The following is a 16,818-nucleotide window of genomic DNA, read 5'->3' as shown; positions in this document are numbered from 1 at the left end:
TCCAAGTCCAATGAGCCATTTTCCAGCTGGTCCCTCCTCAGAGAGCATTGCCCTTATAGAGTTACACGTTTGCAGAGGACACTGCCATGCCTTCCCCTTTCCTCATCTGTTCTAAGGGAACAACAGATGATCTTTAAGGGCTCTTCTACCTCTGCCATCAAGGATTCCAGGACCTGCTACAGTTTCTCCCTCTGGGAAGTTCACAATCCTGTAGTATGAACTTATGGACTGAAAGAGTATATTTGGACCCATAAAGTTATGCTTCAGATGTCAGCATCAGTGACAGATAGATTGGTTAAAAAATTGCATTGAAGTACAATAATTTTCCCACTGGCAAAAACAATAGTAGTTATGTTATTCACCAGAAAGACTGAGTCCATAGACTGAAAACTTTATTAAAATTTTATAAAAAGTAAAATGTGTTCAATTCTAAGCACTCTCATGTGCTCTGTGGTTCCATGGGTCTTGTACAGATCAATTCTTGACAGGAGAATCCCTTACTGACCAGGCACTTCTGGCTTTGGAGTAACTGGAGTCGAGCTTCTCCAGAGGAATATCCTTGGCCACGCCATGCTATGACATGGAAAGCCAGCACTGGTCAGCTTAGCCTCATGGCTATTCTTGAGTCTTTTCATTTCTCTCTGAGTGGTACTGATGCTCCACACATTCCCCTAGATACCTGTTGTAGGTCTTCCCAGTCCTCGAGTGCACTTTCCAGCCTCCTCGCCTGCCTTTCTCCCTTTAGTGGCCCTGCCTCTGACTTCCCACTGGGATACAGAAAGTCCCTCCACCTCTGTGTGCAGCCATTTGCCTCATCCAGCCACAGTCTTTGTCTTTACTTCCCTATAATGCATCTAACACCAACTAATGCTCGGCAAGATTAGCACCTCCCAGAATACATTGTGGGGACACCACCTTAGCAAAGGGAGCCAGTGCCCCCTCACCCTTTTGGCTCTGCTTTCTACCATTTGTCTGAGTGTCCCTCTCCTTTCACACATCTCTGCCAATACCCACAGTCATGACCACCTCCCACACTATGGCTTCTGTGGCGTCTCTCAGCTAGAAGAGGACTTTCTGCTGTTCCAGAACATTGTATCTGTACCCATCCTAAAGCTTTTTTTTTTTTTCCCTTTTCCTTTATTGGCCTTCTTGAATGTATAATTTTATCTCCCCTACAAACTGTTTATGCTTAAGAGTTCTGACTTATTTACCTCTGTATTCCACTACAGCCTTACTGGGGCTTTGATCAAAGCAGGCAAATACATAACTAGTAAACAGGAAATCTGAAATCTCTTCCCTTTTGACCCAGAAAGATTCTATGTATTCTTCAAATTTTTCAGGCAAGAGTTTGGAGTCCTATAATCCATTTTCCCCCAAAATTATCTTCTGTTATTTAGAAAATGTAGCTTTGCGCAGTGGCAGTATCGTAGCCAATGAGGTTTATCCGAGGCGTGATTATTGCTAATAGAAAATGTATTTGTATAATATAAAGATTAAAATATATGGAAATAAAGTCTCTTTCTCAGAAACATACCTTATACTTAAAGTTTTTACCCTTATCTCAATATTATACGGTTTTCCTACCTTGTCTATCATTAAGATAGTACTATTTGCAAGCCACTTCAGGGATTAATATAGCATTTGAATGTGTCAGCCACTCTGTGAGGGGAGTAGGACATACCACGCCTCTCCTGGGCTCTGAACATGTCCATATATGTAAGTGTAGTAAGTTACCAAGGAGACTTGGTTTCTTGGCAGCCAAACCAAGTCCAGAATTTGACTCCTGGTTGTCTCGACGTCTTTGAGCCCAGAAAGGTGTTCGTTTTCACACCTGTATGTGGATGCTCATTAATGAAAGGCTGTTTACATTTTTGTGGTTCTGTGTACACATCCTGTGTACACTTTACAGGCATATGTGTGGAGTCCAGCAGAAACTCGAAGCTGACCCTGTGCATTGTCACCCTCCTCTTGCCTAATAAAAGCAGTGCCAAAAAGCTGGGTGCAAAAATCATGGCCATATTTTTGTTATGAACACAAGCCCCCAGTTTTCAAAACGGGTTGTATAACTGGCCAAACTGGACAAGTCAAGCCACCCATACTCTGCATGTATAGCCCCCAGTGTGGCCTGGATCTCAGTAGATCTGCACGTGGCAGTGTTGCAGTTCTGGAAGCTAGAGTTATCCACGAGGAACTTGAAGAGAGCTCAGTTGTTCACTACCTTGTTTTGGAACATCAAGATGTCTGGACTGAGTCTGTGAGATATTAATTCCCACAAATCAACTGGAGATTCCAGCTCATTTTCTGTGTCCCAAAGATTCTCCTTTGCCCTGGCTGCAGCAGCTGGATACGTCCTCGTGCTGGCACACTAAGCAATATTTCAGGATGAACTTCAGTGACGTCACTTCTCCGCAAAAAAAAGCTTTCTCCACTTTCATGATATCTGGCTGAGAGAACCTGGGTGGTTCTGTGCCTGGACGCAGGCCTGTTAAGGAGAAAACCACATGGGCTACACTTTCTACGTTTGTGCTGCCTCTCCCAGATGTGCTTCCTTTAGTGATCAGGGCTCCACAGGCATCTCCTAACTTGCAACTGGTGGGGAAATCTTACTAATCTCAGGCTCTGGTCATCATGCTGGGAGAGGGCAGTTATGAGTCAGAAACTTTAGTCTGTTGTGAACATACATGCGTGATGGATGAAATGCCAGGTTATGGTTCTGATTATTAATTGTATTAGCCTTTTTCCAAAGAGCCAGCTTTTGATCCTGGTTATTCTCTCTGTTGTGTGTTTATTTCTATTTCATTGAAGCCTACTTCTGTCTTTATTATTTCTTCCCTTCCAGTTTCTTTTGAGTTATTCTTTTAGATTTAAATATTTCTTGAGGTGGGTGCCTATCTCATTAAGTTTCAGTTTTTATTCCTCGCTCATATGAGCATTTAATCCCACATATTCCCTGTCAGTACTGCTTCAACATCTAATATCTACTATTTTCATGATTATTTAACTTGACATACTTTTAAGTTAGTATTTTTGTTGACTCCTGAGTTATTTAGAAGTATGTTTCAGGGCACCTGGGTAGCTCAGTTGGTTAAGCGTCTGACTTCGGCTCAGGTCACGATCTCGCAGTTCATGGGTTCGAGCCTCACGTCGGTCTCTGTGCTGACAGCTCAGAGCCTAGAACCTGCTTCAGATTCTGTGTCTCCCTCTCTCTCTGCCCCTCCCCCACTTGTGCTCTGTGTCTCTGAAAAATGAATAAATGTAAAAAAAATTTTTTTTAAGAAGTATGTTTATTAATTTCTAAACATAGATGTTTGTGCTGGGTATTCTTGTGTTGCAATTTTTTTTAACTTAATGTGTCTTTGGGCACAGAATATAGATTGTATGATTTCAGCCCCTTGAAATTGAGACTTGCTTTATGACCTGGAACAGGGCTCAGCAAAGTTTTCCTATAAAGGATCAGGTGGTAAATCTTTTAGGCTTTGTGGCCCACAGAGTATCTGTCACAGCTATTCAACTCTGCCATTGCAGTGTGAAAACAAGTATAGGCAATATGTAAGTGAAGGACTGTGGTTCTGTTCCAGTACAATTTTATTCTTGGCTGATTTTGAATTTCATATAATTATTACATGTCACAAAATATCTTTTTCAACCGTTGAAAAAAGGAAAAACCATTTTGAGCTTGTAGGCCTTACAGAAAAGGCACCAGGCTTGGAAATAGGCACCATAGTCTGTATTTGTGGATCGTTGGCCTAGAATATGGTCAGTTTTTTAAAACTGTTCTGTGCATGCTTGAAATGGATGTGTCTTCTACAATTGTTGGGTGAAATATTTTGTATGTATCCATGAGGATGAGTTTGTTATTGTGTTGTTCAAACTTTCTATATACTTGCTTGTTTTTTACAAAATATTTTTAATATAGCATTAATAAAGAAAAGGGTACAAATTATAAGTGTACAACTTGATGTTTTCAAAGCACATTATTTAATGCTTCCCAGATGTAAACATAGGATATTGCCAGCCATCAGAAATCTCCCTACACTCCATCCCAATCACTAATCTCTCAAAAAGGTAGCCACTTTTCTATTTTGACTTCTGTCACCATTGATTGGTTATACCTGTTTTTGAACTATAGATGGAATTACATTATGTGAACTTCTTTGTGTCTCTGTTTCTTCTTTGTTTCTTTCACTCAGCATAATATTTGGGTCATTCCCATGATGTTACATGTAGTTGTGGTTTGTTCATTTCATTACTTTGGAATTTTCTATTAGTTGAATATACCACAAATTTTTCATTCATTCTCCTGTTGATGAACACTGAGGGTATGTCCAGTTTGGTGAATATATGTGACTTGCCTTTTCACTTTCATTATGAGCAGAATGTTTTACATTTTTATTAAGTCCAATTTATTTTTTTTCTTTTATGATTGGCACCTTTTATACCCTAAGAAACCCTTGCCTGACCCAAGATTGTGAAGATTTTCTCATATATTTTCTTCTAGAAACTTTGTAGTCTCAGCTTTACTGTTTTGATATATAATCCATCTAAATGTTTGTGTGTGATATGAGGTAGAAGTCAAGGTTAGATATGACTATCTGCTTGTTTCAGGACCTTTTTTGAAACAGACTTCCCTTTCCATATAAAATTGATGTGCTGCCTTTATTGCACATCAGTTGGATCAATTCTTGGGCCCTGCATTATGTTCTGCTGATATATTTGTCTTTCCTAGTGCCAATGTTATTATATATTAATTAGGATAATTTTATAGTATGCCCTGAAATTAGGTAATATAAATCTTATTGTCTTGGCTAACTTAAGTTTTTTCATTTTAATATGAATTTAGAATCAGCTTATCTATGTCTATAAAAATAGCTTGCCAAGATTTTTATTTGCTTTGTGCTGTATCTATTGCTCTCTTTCAGCAGACTTGACATCTTAACAGTGTGGAAACTTCCAATCCATGAACATTATACATCTTTCCATCTTTTAGGTTGTCTTTGTCTTTAATTTATCAATGTTTGATAATATATATATATCTTTTATCAAATTTATTCTTAGTTATTTTATGGTTTTGATGCTGTTATTATTTTTAAAAGTCTTTTTCTGGGGCACCTGGGTGGCTTAGTCAGTTAAGCATCCGACTTCAGCTCAGGTCATGATCTCACAGTTTGTGAGTTTGAGCCCTGCGTCAGACTGTGCTAACAGCTCAGAGCCTGGAGCCTGCTTCAGATTCTGTGTCTTCCTCTCTTTCTGCACCTCCCGCACTTGGGTTCTCTCTCTCTCTCTCAAAAATAAATAAACACTTTTTTCAAGTCATTTTCCAATTGTTGGTGGCTAACATTCAGAAGTATAATTGATTTGGAGGGTATATTATATACTGTGACCTTTCAAAATCCAGTTGTTCTAGTTAAATTCCTTTGGATTTCTCATGTTCATAATCATGTTATCTAAATAAATAACTTTACTTCTTTCTAATCTTTAGGTTCCTTTTTTTTCTTCCTTTCTTTCTCTTATTTTCTTTATTGTAATAACTAGGACTTTCAAAAACGTTGAATAGAAAATGTGATAGACATCCTTGCCTTTTCAGATCTTAGGTGGGAAACATTTAATATTTCACCATCATTTATGTTACAGGTTTTTTTTCCTTTAAGATTTCATCAAATTGAGGAAGTTCTCTTCTATTCCCGGTTTTTTGGGAATTTTTTTTAATCATGAATGAGAGTTGATTCTATGTATGTTTTTTCTGTATGTATCAAGAAGGTCATACAGTTTTTCTTCCTTATTTTATTAATGTAGTAAATTGTATTAATGGATTTATCATTGTTTAACCAATCTTGGCTTTTTATGGAAAATACTACTTGGTCAAGATACAGTGTCTCTTATATATATTGCTGTATTTAATTTGCTGAGAATTTGTAAATTATTTATACATCTTTGTTGAGGGATGTTAGTTCACAGTTTTCTTATGTCAGCTTCACATGTCCTCTCCTTTGAGCAAAGGGTCTTCCATTTTCCCCAGCCCCTCTCCCAGTGCCAACCACAGAAAAGGTATTCCACAAGTAAATAGTCTTCAACACAAGTTAAAAGACCTATTCTGGAGACCTGTATTTGTTAAATAATTTAAATAATTTAAAATAACAGTTTAACCCATTCATCCAGTATTTGCATCCCAACCATGTGCCAGGCACAGTGCTACTCATTGGAGGTTTCTCTCCACCATCTCCAGCAACTGCTTCTCAATCTTCTTTGATAATTCTTCCTCATGTCTTCAACCTCTAAACATTGGAGGCCCACAGGATTAGTCCTTGAACCTTTTTTCTTACTCATCTGATCATCCAATCTCATGGCTGTAAATACCATCTATAAATAAATAACTCTTAAAAATCTCCAATCTGGGCTTCTCCCTTGACTTCCAGCCTGATATATCTGCTGCCATCCCCATATATCACCTCTGGATATCTATTAGTCATCTCAAACTTAGCATGTTTAAAGTTGAAACAGTGACCCTCCCTTTTGGTCCTCTCCATTTCAGGAAAAGGTGGCTCCAACTTTCCTATTGCCAGGCATAAACCATGGCATCATTTTTGATGCCTCTTTTTATCTCCCACTTCATTAGTAATCCTCAGCAAATCCTATCTCCCTTCAAACTATTTCTGGAAACCAACCACTTCTCCCCACTTCTGCCACGATTCTGTTCTAAGCCATCATCATCTCTTGCCTAGATTCTTCACTAGTTCCCTAGATGGTCTCCATAATGCCTACTACTTGCAATTTTCCCAACACAAAAGCCAGAACATACCATTAAAATGTAGGTTAGGGGTGCCTGGGCAGCTCAGTTGGTTGGGCATCCAACTTTTGATTTCAGCTCAGGTCATTATCTCACCATTCATGGAGATTGAGCCCCACATCGGACTCTGTACTGACAGCACATGGCCTGTTTGGGATTTTCTCTCTCTCTCTCTCTCTCTCTCCCTCTCTCTGTCTCTCTTTCTCTCTCTCAAAATAGATTAATAAACATTTTAAATAAATAAATAAAATGAAGATAAGATCAGATCTCCCACTTCCCTAAACCCTCCAGAAGGCTTTAATCTTGTGCACAGCAGAAATCCAGAATCTCTAAAATTTCCTATAAGACCCCTCTTATTACCTATCCAACTTTATCTCCTTCTGTTCTTTTTCTTGCTCACTGAGCTACATCCTCTGTGGCTTGCTTGCTTTTTCTTAACCATGGTAATTCCACTCTCACCACAGGGCCATGTATCTGCTTGTTCCTCAGCCTGGAGTGCTCTCCCATCAAGCTTTTACTGAAATGTCATCTTCTCCTTGAAGCCATCCCTAGTCATGTGATTTTAAATTGGAGGACTTCCCCCCTCAAAAGGAATCCTATTGCTCTTCCTGCTTTATTTTTCACTTTAGCTCTTTTACTACCTGATACATATTTTATGTATATATTTTATATTTATATTTTCTATTTTATGTACTCTTTATCCTCTCAAACCTCCAATAAATCCTAAGCTCAACGAAATAAAGAATTTTATTATTCACTGCTGTGTTCCCAGGGAATAGAACAGTGTCTGTCACATAATAAATATTTTTAATAAATGATTAACAAGCAAGAGTGAATAAATACATGAGTTACAAAGCAGACCCAGTCTTTGACCTCATGGAGCTGACAATCTCCATATTGGTAAATGGAGTTGATGAATTTCTAATGGAAAAAAAAAAGAGAGAGAGAGAGAGGAAGAGAAGAAAGAAATCCAGAAAACACAGGCACCAGAACCTTGTGGGTTGCTCACATTGTAAAAGTGGGTCCAGTGAAAGAAAGCCAAGCCTCTAATAAGGAAGTAGAAAGAAATGATAACACAATTATCTTAGAAGCAGAGGAAAGAAGGTTTAAGAATGAGGACTATAAGTAGGACTTTGTAGCTGTTACCAGCGATAGTCATTATCTCCTTTAAGTGTCAATAGGCATCAGGATCCATGCAGAAACACTGCCAGTTCCACGCTGGTTTCAGAAGGATGCAAGGCTAGAGGTGTGCGATGAGGTACAGAGGTGTATTGTGCATAATCCACGTGATGTAGACATTTAGAAAGAGTAATGCTATTTCTCTAAATGGCAACACAAGGGGGGAAAAACTTAGTCATAATTTGTCATGAGAAGTTTTGCTGAAGAGTTCATAGTGGAGGAGTATTGTGGAGCAGACCTGTGTGGCTTGATCCGAAGCCCTCAACGTGTATCCTGCTAAGATCAGCATCTCTTTGTGGTTGACAGTTTGTGTGGTCATGACAGGTCCAAGACATCCACCAGCTGTTCTCAGGTCTTTGGTTTGGCTTTTACTGGTTTTTGAAAAGTAAGTGTTTTTTTGTTTTGAATTAACAGGTTCCATTTTTTGGGCCTCTGTTTGATGGAGCCATAGTGAGTGGAAAGCTATTGCCAAGCCTTATATGTGCCACGTGCATCAATGCCAGCAGGGCTGTGAAGTGCCTCATCCCACTCTACCAGAGCTTGTATCTTTTTGCTTGGAGTATGTAACCTATTAACCTTCCCGGAATCCTGATTTCTGGCAGTTTTTCATGAGAGGTAAGTAGTTCCTGGGTTGAAAAGGGAAGAGAGAAAGTTTTTTAATGTGTGTTGAAAATGACATTGTATGATCTTCAGACCGTCTGTCAATTTATATTAAATATAATAACACTGTGCTTCACCAACCTCCAGAAGAGTTTATTTTCATAATTTAGTCACATAGGTTTGTGCCAAGAAGCTGTGACTGTCAAGAGTGGCTCCTCTGTTCTTGGTGTTTTTGCCTGAGGTCAGGATCCCCTCTGCCCATCCCTGTGGGTTACAGTCTATTGTGTGGAGAAGGTAGGATGCCGAGGAAAATGTAACAGGGTCACCCAGAGTACCTACCCGAAAGCAACAGCAAATGAAATGACTCTAATCAATCAAAGAATGTGGCAAGTACCAGTGGAGAAGTACAAATGGCCTTCTAGAAGGTCAGAGGCAGGGGAAATTGCATCTGGTTGAGGGTACAGGGAAAGGCAAAGTGAAGTTGCATGGGGACTTATCATTGAGAATGGCTAAAAATCCTTTTGTAATTTTTCCCAAATCTTCACCAACCCTTGATCGCTCTAAAACCAGGAGAAATTTCACTATTGTAATTTTTTTCTCAGACATAAGTTGCATGCTATAGTATTTATGCCTAGGCATAATGTCTGATTATAACAAAAGGAAACTAAGGTGACTTCCTAAAATTGATGCAAAAGGCATCTGACCTCCTAGTAAAACTTAGAATCTCTTTGTTTCTAATTGGTATTGACAATGAATATGAACATACTGTGTTTGAACTCTCTCTATACTTGTCCCATTCCAGCCATTAGTGATGTGTTGCTGAAGGGGGGTCGAGGGTAGGTGAGAAATATCATGTGTGAATAGGTACAGTTCATGAAAAATACCTTTCATTAAAATCTTGGTCACTGTGTTGATTGATATTCTGTCTTTAGATTTAAAAAAAAAATACATATGCCATGTGGCAACTTGGAATTATCATAGAAATTAGTAGTAGAAAAGAGCTATTAGGTCCCATCTGGTCCCTCCCCGGGGGCCAGGGCAGCATTATTCCATTCTGCGTGCTCCCTCGCGCTTTGTCCAGGCTGGTGGTGCGTGTTTGGGAGATGGCATTCTTCGAAGTGATATCCACAGCACTCTAGACTTAATCTTATAGCTGGTGTCGATTCAGCCTTCAGCATGGGGGGTTTTATTTCACAAACGCTTGAAAGAGGTTCTTGGCAGAGATGAGAAAGACCTATTCAGCAATTGGCTTGTCAGCTTGCATGTCAACTAGGATGAGCCGGACACTCACCAGTCAAGTATTTTGGACCAAAGCAAGGAAAAATCATTTGCAAAGAAGAAAATTCCACTCTATGTAAGTCCATTGTGATTTTTGTCACGCCACTTTCCCCACTTATCAAACTTCTCATTACAAAATACATGCTTCGTTATTTTGTTCAACACCGCTTTCTCAAAGAAGAATCAATATAGCATCAGAGTAATCAGGTTTAAGGAAAACAATACTGTTAAAACTTCAAAAGATAGGATTCATTGTCACTTGAAAAACTTTTCAAGGAATCACATTAGATAAATGTGGATGCCAGCCAGGGCTACTGATGTTATTAATGTGGGTTATTAAATACTGTATTCTTCAATAACTCATAAAATAGCCAGGTTGACATCTCAGAGGACAAGTTGGTAGAAGTTAAGACAGGAAAAGTAACAAAACCTATTATGTTGCTCATTATTTTAAAAATTTAAGTATTTTTCTTTTATCTTATAGTTTGAGAAGACTTAATTTGTGCAGTTCAAATAAAGTACTTAAGAAATAAAATACTATATATAATTTTTATAAAAATATAGGGAAAACTTTGCAATCACTTAAGTACTCTATTATGTAATTTCTGCCTATAAAAGTTCTAATACTCAGGCCAGAAACCAAAAGTATAATAATAAGAATAGTTGAGAAAAATAAAAGAAAAAAGAGGGTTTTTTGTACTTTTATTATTTAAAACATTACTGGTTACTAATTTTTAAACTTTTTAAATACCTATAGATGTCAGCTGAGGCTATTAATAATTAACTGTTCCCTTAACATTTTGTTAAAACATCCTGGTCCTCACATGCTCTGGCAAATTTTTGAACTGATTTGTGTAGCAGCTGAGTTCTGGAATTTACTGCTTCGTTGAGATAAGTCTTAGATTTGAATTTTGAAAAACACTGAATAACCTAATACATCCTAATTGCAAGTGTCCCTTTGTATTCTCATTTAGCTAACCGTGTGGACTCACGAACTGCCAAGCCCAGTGCCAGGAGCTTGGGATACACAAGGAGCAAGGCAGATGGGGTTCTTGTCACGCACTTCACAGAGAAGACACACAAACTAATACCATTGTATAAAGCAACTAAATAGAGAGTGGGAGTGAAACAGGGCCAGGGTAACGGCTCTCTGCAGAGAAAGCATGTAGGCTGAGGTTGGAGGGATGACAGGGAAGCAGTACCCAGGGAGGAGGATAGCATTCCAGGAAGAGGGCACTCTAGCAAGCGCAGACGTCAGAGTGTTCTCAAGTGGTAAGCTCGGGTTTTTTAGGATCTAATGCATGATTGAGCCCATCAGAGTACCCGTGACAGACACAAGGGCAAGCTTCCAGCAGAGGTGGTTTCTGGGGGATACCTGAGGAGGCCAAGCTTCCCTAACTCTGTCACCTCGTGGCCCACCTTGAAAGTTCTAATCTTAGTACAGCATCAAGTCTGCCCGGTACTAGGGGCAACCACCCCAACCCCTGCAAGTCCTCCCTAGGGCTGAGAAGATCAGTAATACTTTGGACATATCTGAAACCAGTGCTGGCTGTATAACCCAGGGCTCCCAGTAGAGAATGAAAATCTAGAGGCCCTCGTTCAAAAAGCAGGGAGGGAGAAGTGCCTTAAAAGATGCTACAATATAAAGCTTTTTCCATTCCTTCACAGTTTTTCTCTCAACTTGTCATGGTGTTTTTTTATTTGCTATTTAATGCCAATTGAAGTCAAGAAATATTAAAATTTTAAATTATTAGCATTAATATTTATCAGTATTTATATTGTATAATCCCAGTTTAATATGCAAATATAAAAGTATTTAGCTCATATATGGAATCACAATTACACAGTTCATATTTTGTAATTCATACATGGATATATTTTGCTCTTAACAGAACAGTGAAAACACAGCACAAAACTAACTTACCTATTTTTACTTCATTCTTCATATGCAATATGTAACCAACCGTCTTCCTTCAGTTTACTGGTGAGTAAGGAAGGACTGACAGAAAAAAGAACTGGGAGTCCCTCTGTTTTTCCCCTTCCATCTCTGTCATCATTTTCAGAGTAAATTGTTAGCTAACACAGTAATACAACTAAGGATCTGTAGGGGTTCTTGTTTATTCTTATTCCTTAGGACAACACTGCTTATTTTCTGTGCTCAAAGCAAGTTCCAGTTCAGGTGGAAAGTATGGCCTCTCAAGATAGTCAGCCTCCCCACTTACTCAGTCTTGGTGGTGACACACTGCCTGTGTGCCCTCTCTGAGTCCCTCTGACCAGGCATTGTGGCTCCACCACAGTCTTGCTCCTGGGACACTGCTAAGGCTGTGCAAGGAACCAGCATGTTCTATGGTTCCATATGGTTCCAACAACCATATGTTGTATGTATTTCCTCTGCCCATGAGCATGCTCCATTGTCTCACCAGACTTCAAGTGCAGAACATGATATCAAAGATAAAATTATTGAGTACTTCAGGAGAGCAACAACAGAGCATTCAACGAAGCAGGGCCCGTTGTAAGCACTGTGCAGATGCTCAGGTCACATGTCCGTGAAGCCCTCCTTGGTACCCATTCCAGACCACCTCCCTCCCCCAGTATGAGTTGGGGAATTCTGTTCCTAGGTATTTATTATGTTTCATTCCCTTCCTAAAGCCAGGCAGTATATCCTTTGGCAACATTTCATTGGCATATGAACCAAGACCCAATAAGGAATGAAGCAGCTTGCATGTATGGGCCTAGAAGGCACAATTCATTTATGAGAACAGATTTCTGATAAAGCATTGCTATTATCTGTTTCCCTGAGATATTACATATAGTTGTGGGTGCTGACAAAGAACGGGAAATTTCTTTGTAAATACCAGCCATTTTATGTGGGCATTTCTGTGTCCCCATTTTGTTTCTAATATTAAGGTTACAGTTGTGAAGTAGAACATCACCAAACTGCTCATTTCATCCAAACGTCATTCGGGTACCAGAATGACTATTTTATGAACAAGGGACATGTTGTTTAATTCAGACCTTCTTTCAGTCCTTTAGAGAGGAAGCACTTGTTTTGTTTTGTTTTGTTTTGTTTTGTTTTGTTTTGTTTTGTTTTTATATTGACCATAGATAGCCAAGCATTGAACCTGAGACAAATGAAGAAAAAAGCCGATGGAATTAATTTGCAATGGTTATTCTTATCTCCTGTCCTCTTCCCACCTAATGGTTGATACTTAAGCACCCTAAATAGTGTCAGTTTTGATTCAGTTTTATATAATATTTAACTAGAAGTAGAAATGTGAGCAGTAATGTATCAATTTTGTTCAGTAACATTCAAGAAAGCACACCAGTTCTTACTAAACAGAGGACTGGGCACATTGTTGGAATGGATTTGCCTCTCTGGGACCTTTTTAAGCAGTAAATCCAGCTTAGAATCAATATCAAAGGAGTTCTTGTTTGGGGTACCCTTGGCTAAATGATCAAACAGTTGGAACTGTGTGGTGAAGGCTCACAGAAGACTGAAAAATACCATTGTCATACACGATCAAGAAAAAAACAGTGAACACGATAGGGATGTATTTGGAAAGCACCCTCAGTAACCGTTCAGGCCAGCCCCTTTGTCCTTCCTGAGTTTTCCGGTATCTTCCTCAGCAGGCTAAATCAAATCTTTCAAGTGGAGCCCTCATCCTATGGCCACTGCTCTTCTGAGTGACGAGGGCCAAGTCACCTGCCATCTGCTTTTTCTGTCCCTCATGGGCAATCAGGGGGCTTATTCCCGTGCCTAGAATGTTGTAAATGGGAAGCTTGCCACATTTTATGTTTACAGTTCCGAAGCCAACTAAAGATTCCAAAATTAAACCATGCTCGACTGATGGAAGTTCCCAAATTATTGGAGCCAGGGCTTTCGTTCTCCTCCTCAACTAACTTGTTTCAGGGAAAAGGTGGCCACACAACATACAGTGTGCCCATTAGGAAGAACTCACCCTGAATCAAACAGATGGTGGCTTTTTGAAATAAACGTCCACTTCAATAGAACAATAGCCACAATGGCATTCGCCATCTCTCCTCTCTGGAACTATCAGCATTTGATGGAGAGAACTGGGCTGCCTAAGGAAAAGTAATTTTACACCTCATTCTTTCACCAGTGAAATTTAGTTTTATTTTCAAGTAACAGATATAGTTGGTAATAAATACAATACCATAGCTTCTCTCTTAGACTCATGACTTCCTAATATCATTATTAAGTTTTATTCTCAAATTATATACACCTTCAAAAAAGTGGCCTCTCTCCCTAAAGCTGTAACAGTCCCATTTCTGACTTCTCTGGTGGAATCTTTGGTTCTTTTTCCTGGGAAGATCTTTAATTTCCTCCATTTGTCTTAAGACACTTAAGAGCATAGGAAAAGGAGTCAGACAGTACCATGTAGTATGTTTTGCCATGCAAAACCAGTGTGCATTTGTCATCATTTACTGTGTCCCTGCCATGTGGTAGGCACTGTCCTAGCCCCTGGGAGTAGAAATATGAATAAGATATTGCAAGTGAGCGGACAGTGTTTGCTCATGGACCAAGCTCTAAAAGAGCACATCACATTTGAGAACCACAAAAGCTTCCACATGGCAGAGTGTGAGACACACACGCACATGTACACACACAGTGAGAATGGAGGTGATGGAGGCATTTAAGGGGCAGTGGGAGGAAGTGAGGGCCTGATCATAGGCAGTGGCAGGGGATGGTTTGGATCCCCACGTAAAGCAGGTGGACTAATTCAGCATGCGACCTGCTAGATTTCCTGGGGTGTAGAGGTTAATGAGAAAACAGTCAGGGACAAGACCACTCCAGAGTATCACATCTGAGGAGTTGGCTTGGGAGGAGAGAGAGGGAGAGGGAGGGAGGCAGAGGAAAATTTCCAGGAGAGAATAGTATCACAAAAAAAGTGAGGAGCAGAGAAATGAAGGGTCACCTTCATCAGAGTGGTCGGTAGGACACACCCTCCTGATGGGTCTTATCTGTAGCTTATTCTAGCAGCCTCAAGTCTTCACCTGGGGAATTGGGTATGATAAGACCTAGAACGGAATGACTTCATAAAAAAAGGAAAAACGTATTAGGTAATAGCAGCACTGAAAAGAAAGAAGGTACTTCTAGGTGGGCTGGAAGTGCTGGAGGACTGGAAATGCATATGAGGGGCCAAATTCAAGAGCAGCCTCCAGAACAGAGTAATGCTCCAGAGGGGAGGGCATGGACAGTGCTTTCCTAATCCACACTTCTAAACCAGCCCTAAGGCAAAGTGTCATTGTGATGGGGATTTACACCACTCGATATAGTTCCAACGTACATTCTACTAAAGGCAACAAGCATTTGATAAAATTTTGGCAGGCAAACAATCTCTTGCAGAAGACAGAGGAAGCAAATGAGGGGAACTATTATTTGGATCTTATTCCTTAGCAGTTTGAAGGATGGGATTTGTGACTTTGAATGTTGCAGAAGGTAATGACTTTGTACTAGAGTTTGTGTAAGAATGGGAGAGAAACAAGTAGACCTGCACCCTGACACTTGGGAACCGCATTTCAAAAAAAAAAAAAAAAAAAAAAAAAAAATTCTGAAAAAGAGTTCAGATCAAGAATTGGCATACTCCTGTGGGTGGGTTGAGACTGTAAAAGGGAATAAGAAATGAAGGATTTTTTTAAATTGGGAGATGCGTGGAAGAGTAGCCAGTGTAGTTGCTTGGTGTGGGTTCCAACAAGTGCATATTTAACAGGTGTGCATCCAGACTCAAAGAGGAGCTCCACACTGCCCTGATAGAAGGCCATTGCGTTAACCTTTATCCCACTTGTCCTCCATCTTCATATACCAAGGGACAGAAAAGTGTCTGAAAAGTGTATGAATTGAAACTCAAATCACTGGGGGGCGCCTGGGTGGCTCAGTCGGTGGAGCGTCCGACTCTTGATTTCAGCTCAGGTCATGTGATCTCACGGTTCATGAGTTCAAGCCCCGCATCGGGCTTCATGCTGACTGTGCAGTCTGCTTGGGATTTTCTCTCTCCCCTCTCTCTCTGCCCCTACCCTGCTTGCTCTCTCCCAAAATAAATAAATAAACTTTGAAAATTTTTTAATAAAAATAAAAAAATAAAATCCAAATCACTGAGAACACTTAAGAAGGGAAAAAAAGCACTAGGAAGTAAGGTCCAGTCTTCAAGGCCATTATATTTCTAGTTATAGAACAAATTTCCTACAGCAGTGTCAGATTCACAAGATTTAGAAATCAAGTAAAATAAAGGATGCACCAAGAACTGAAAATAGGAAAATATTTTCCTTATTTGCAAATAGGATTAAAGGATGAATTTTGAAATGTTGCATGGGCCCCTCATAAAATTGTTAGACTAGATTACTAAATAACTTGTGAGCCTTCAGAAAAGAAGGAGTTTAAAAAGAGTACAATATCCCAAATACACTCATTATATTTGATAAGAGCACTATTTTCAGAGATTGAGAAAGCTTATAAACATAAAATCTTAATTTTCGTAAAACACAAGATTAAGTATCATAGTCATCTGGCAAATAGGAGAGGGAAATATGGGCCCATGGGAGCTGGGTGACTTCACTATAGCTACAGGGCATTAATTCATGGACTGCCAGTTGAGGGGGGGGGGGAACCTTTGTGTCTCCTGCACCACAGCTTTTGCTCAACCCCTCTGCCATGCAACAACTTTTTTATCAGCAACTTTCTCAAAGGTCCAGAACACATGTTTACCAAAATAGTACTTTTCAGAAAGCTGAGAGCTTCACCTCAGTTGACAGAGGGCAAAATCAGAAACCAGGATTACGTCAATAGATGAGGCTTTTAGGCCCAAACCAACAAGATGAGATTTAGCAGGGTAGACTAATGCCATGTGCCTGGGTTTAGACAATCAGCTGTGTGTGTACAGGATGGGGAGGATGGGGCATGACAGCAAGTCACTGAGAGATGTCTGAGGATTTTGGTTAAGCACAGATTTGAGGTGAGG

General features: G+C 39.7%; 1 protein-coding gene and 1 pseudogene across 7 annotated transcripts in view; both read left to right on the top strand.

Annotated features, from left to right (window-relative positions):
- RALGAPA2 (Ral GTPase activating protein catalytic subunit alpha 2) overlaps window positions 1-16,818 on the top strand; it is a 322,541-nt gene that overhangs the window by 228,618 nt on the left and 77,105 nt on the right. For 5 of the 7 annotated variants that reach the window (XM_042980989.1, XM_042980987.1, XM_042980988.1 and 2 more), the window contains one exon: window positions 8,378-8,505. In XM_042980989.1, the coding sequence (XP_042836923.1) occupies window positions 8,378-8,505 (128 nt within the window). Of the gene's footprint in view, window positions 1-8,377; window positions 8,579-16,818 lie in introns of all 7 variants that reach the window. The other 2 variants (XM_042980991.1, XM_042980990.1) reach the window with 1 other exon arrangement.
- On the top strand, window positions 1,405-1,521 carry LOC122237564 (annotated as a pseudogene).

This window comes from Panthera tigris, chromosome A3, assembly GCF_018350195.1.
Source record: "Panthera tigris isolate Pti1 chromosome A3, P.tigris_Pti1_mat1.1, whole genome shotgun sequence".
NCBI lineage: Eukaryota > Metazoa > Chordata > Mammalia > Carnivora > Felidae > Panthera > Panthera tigris.
The sequence above is the reverse complement of the archived record's forward strand: the minus strand, read 5'-3'. Positions and strand labels throughout refer to the sequence as shown.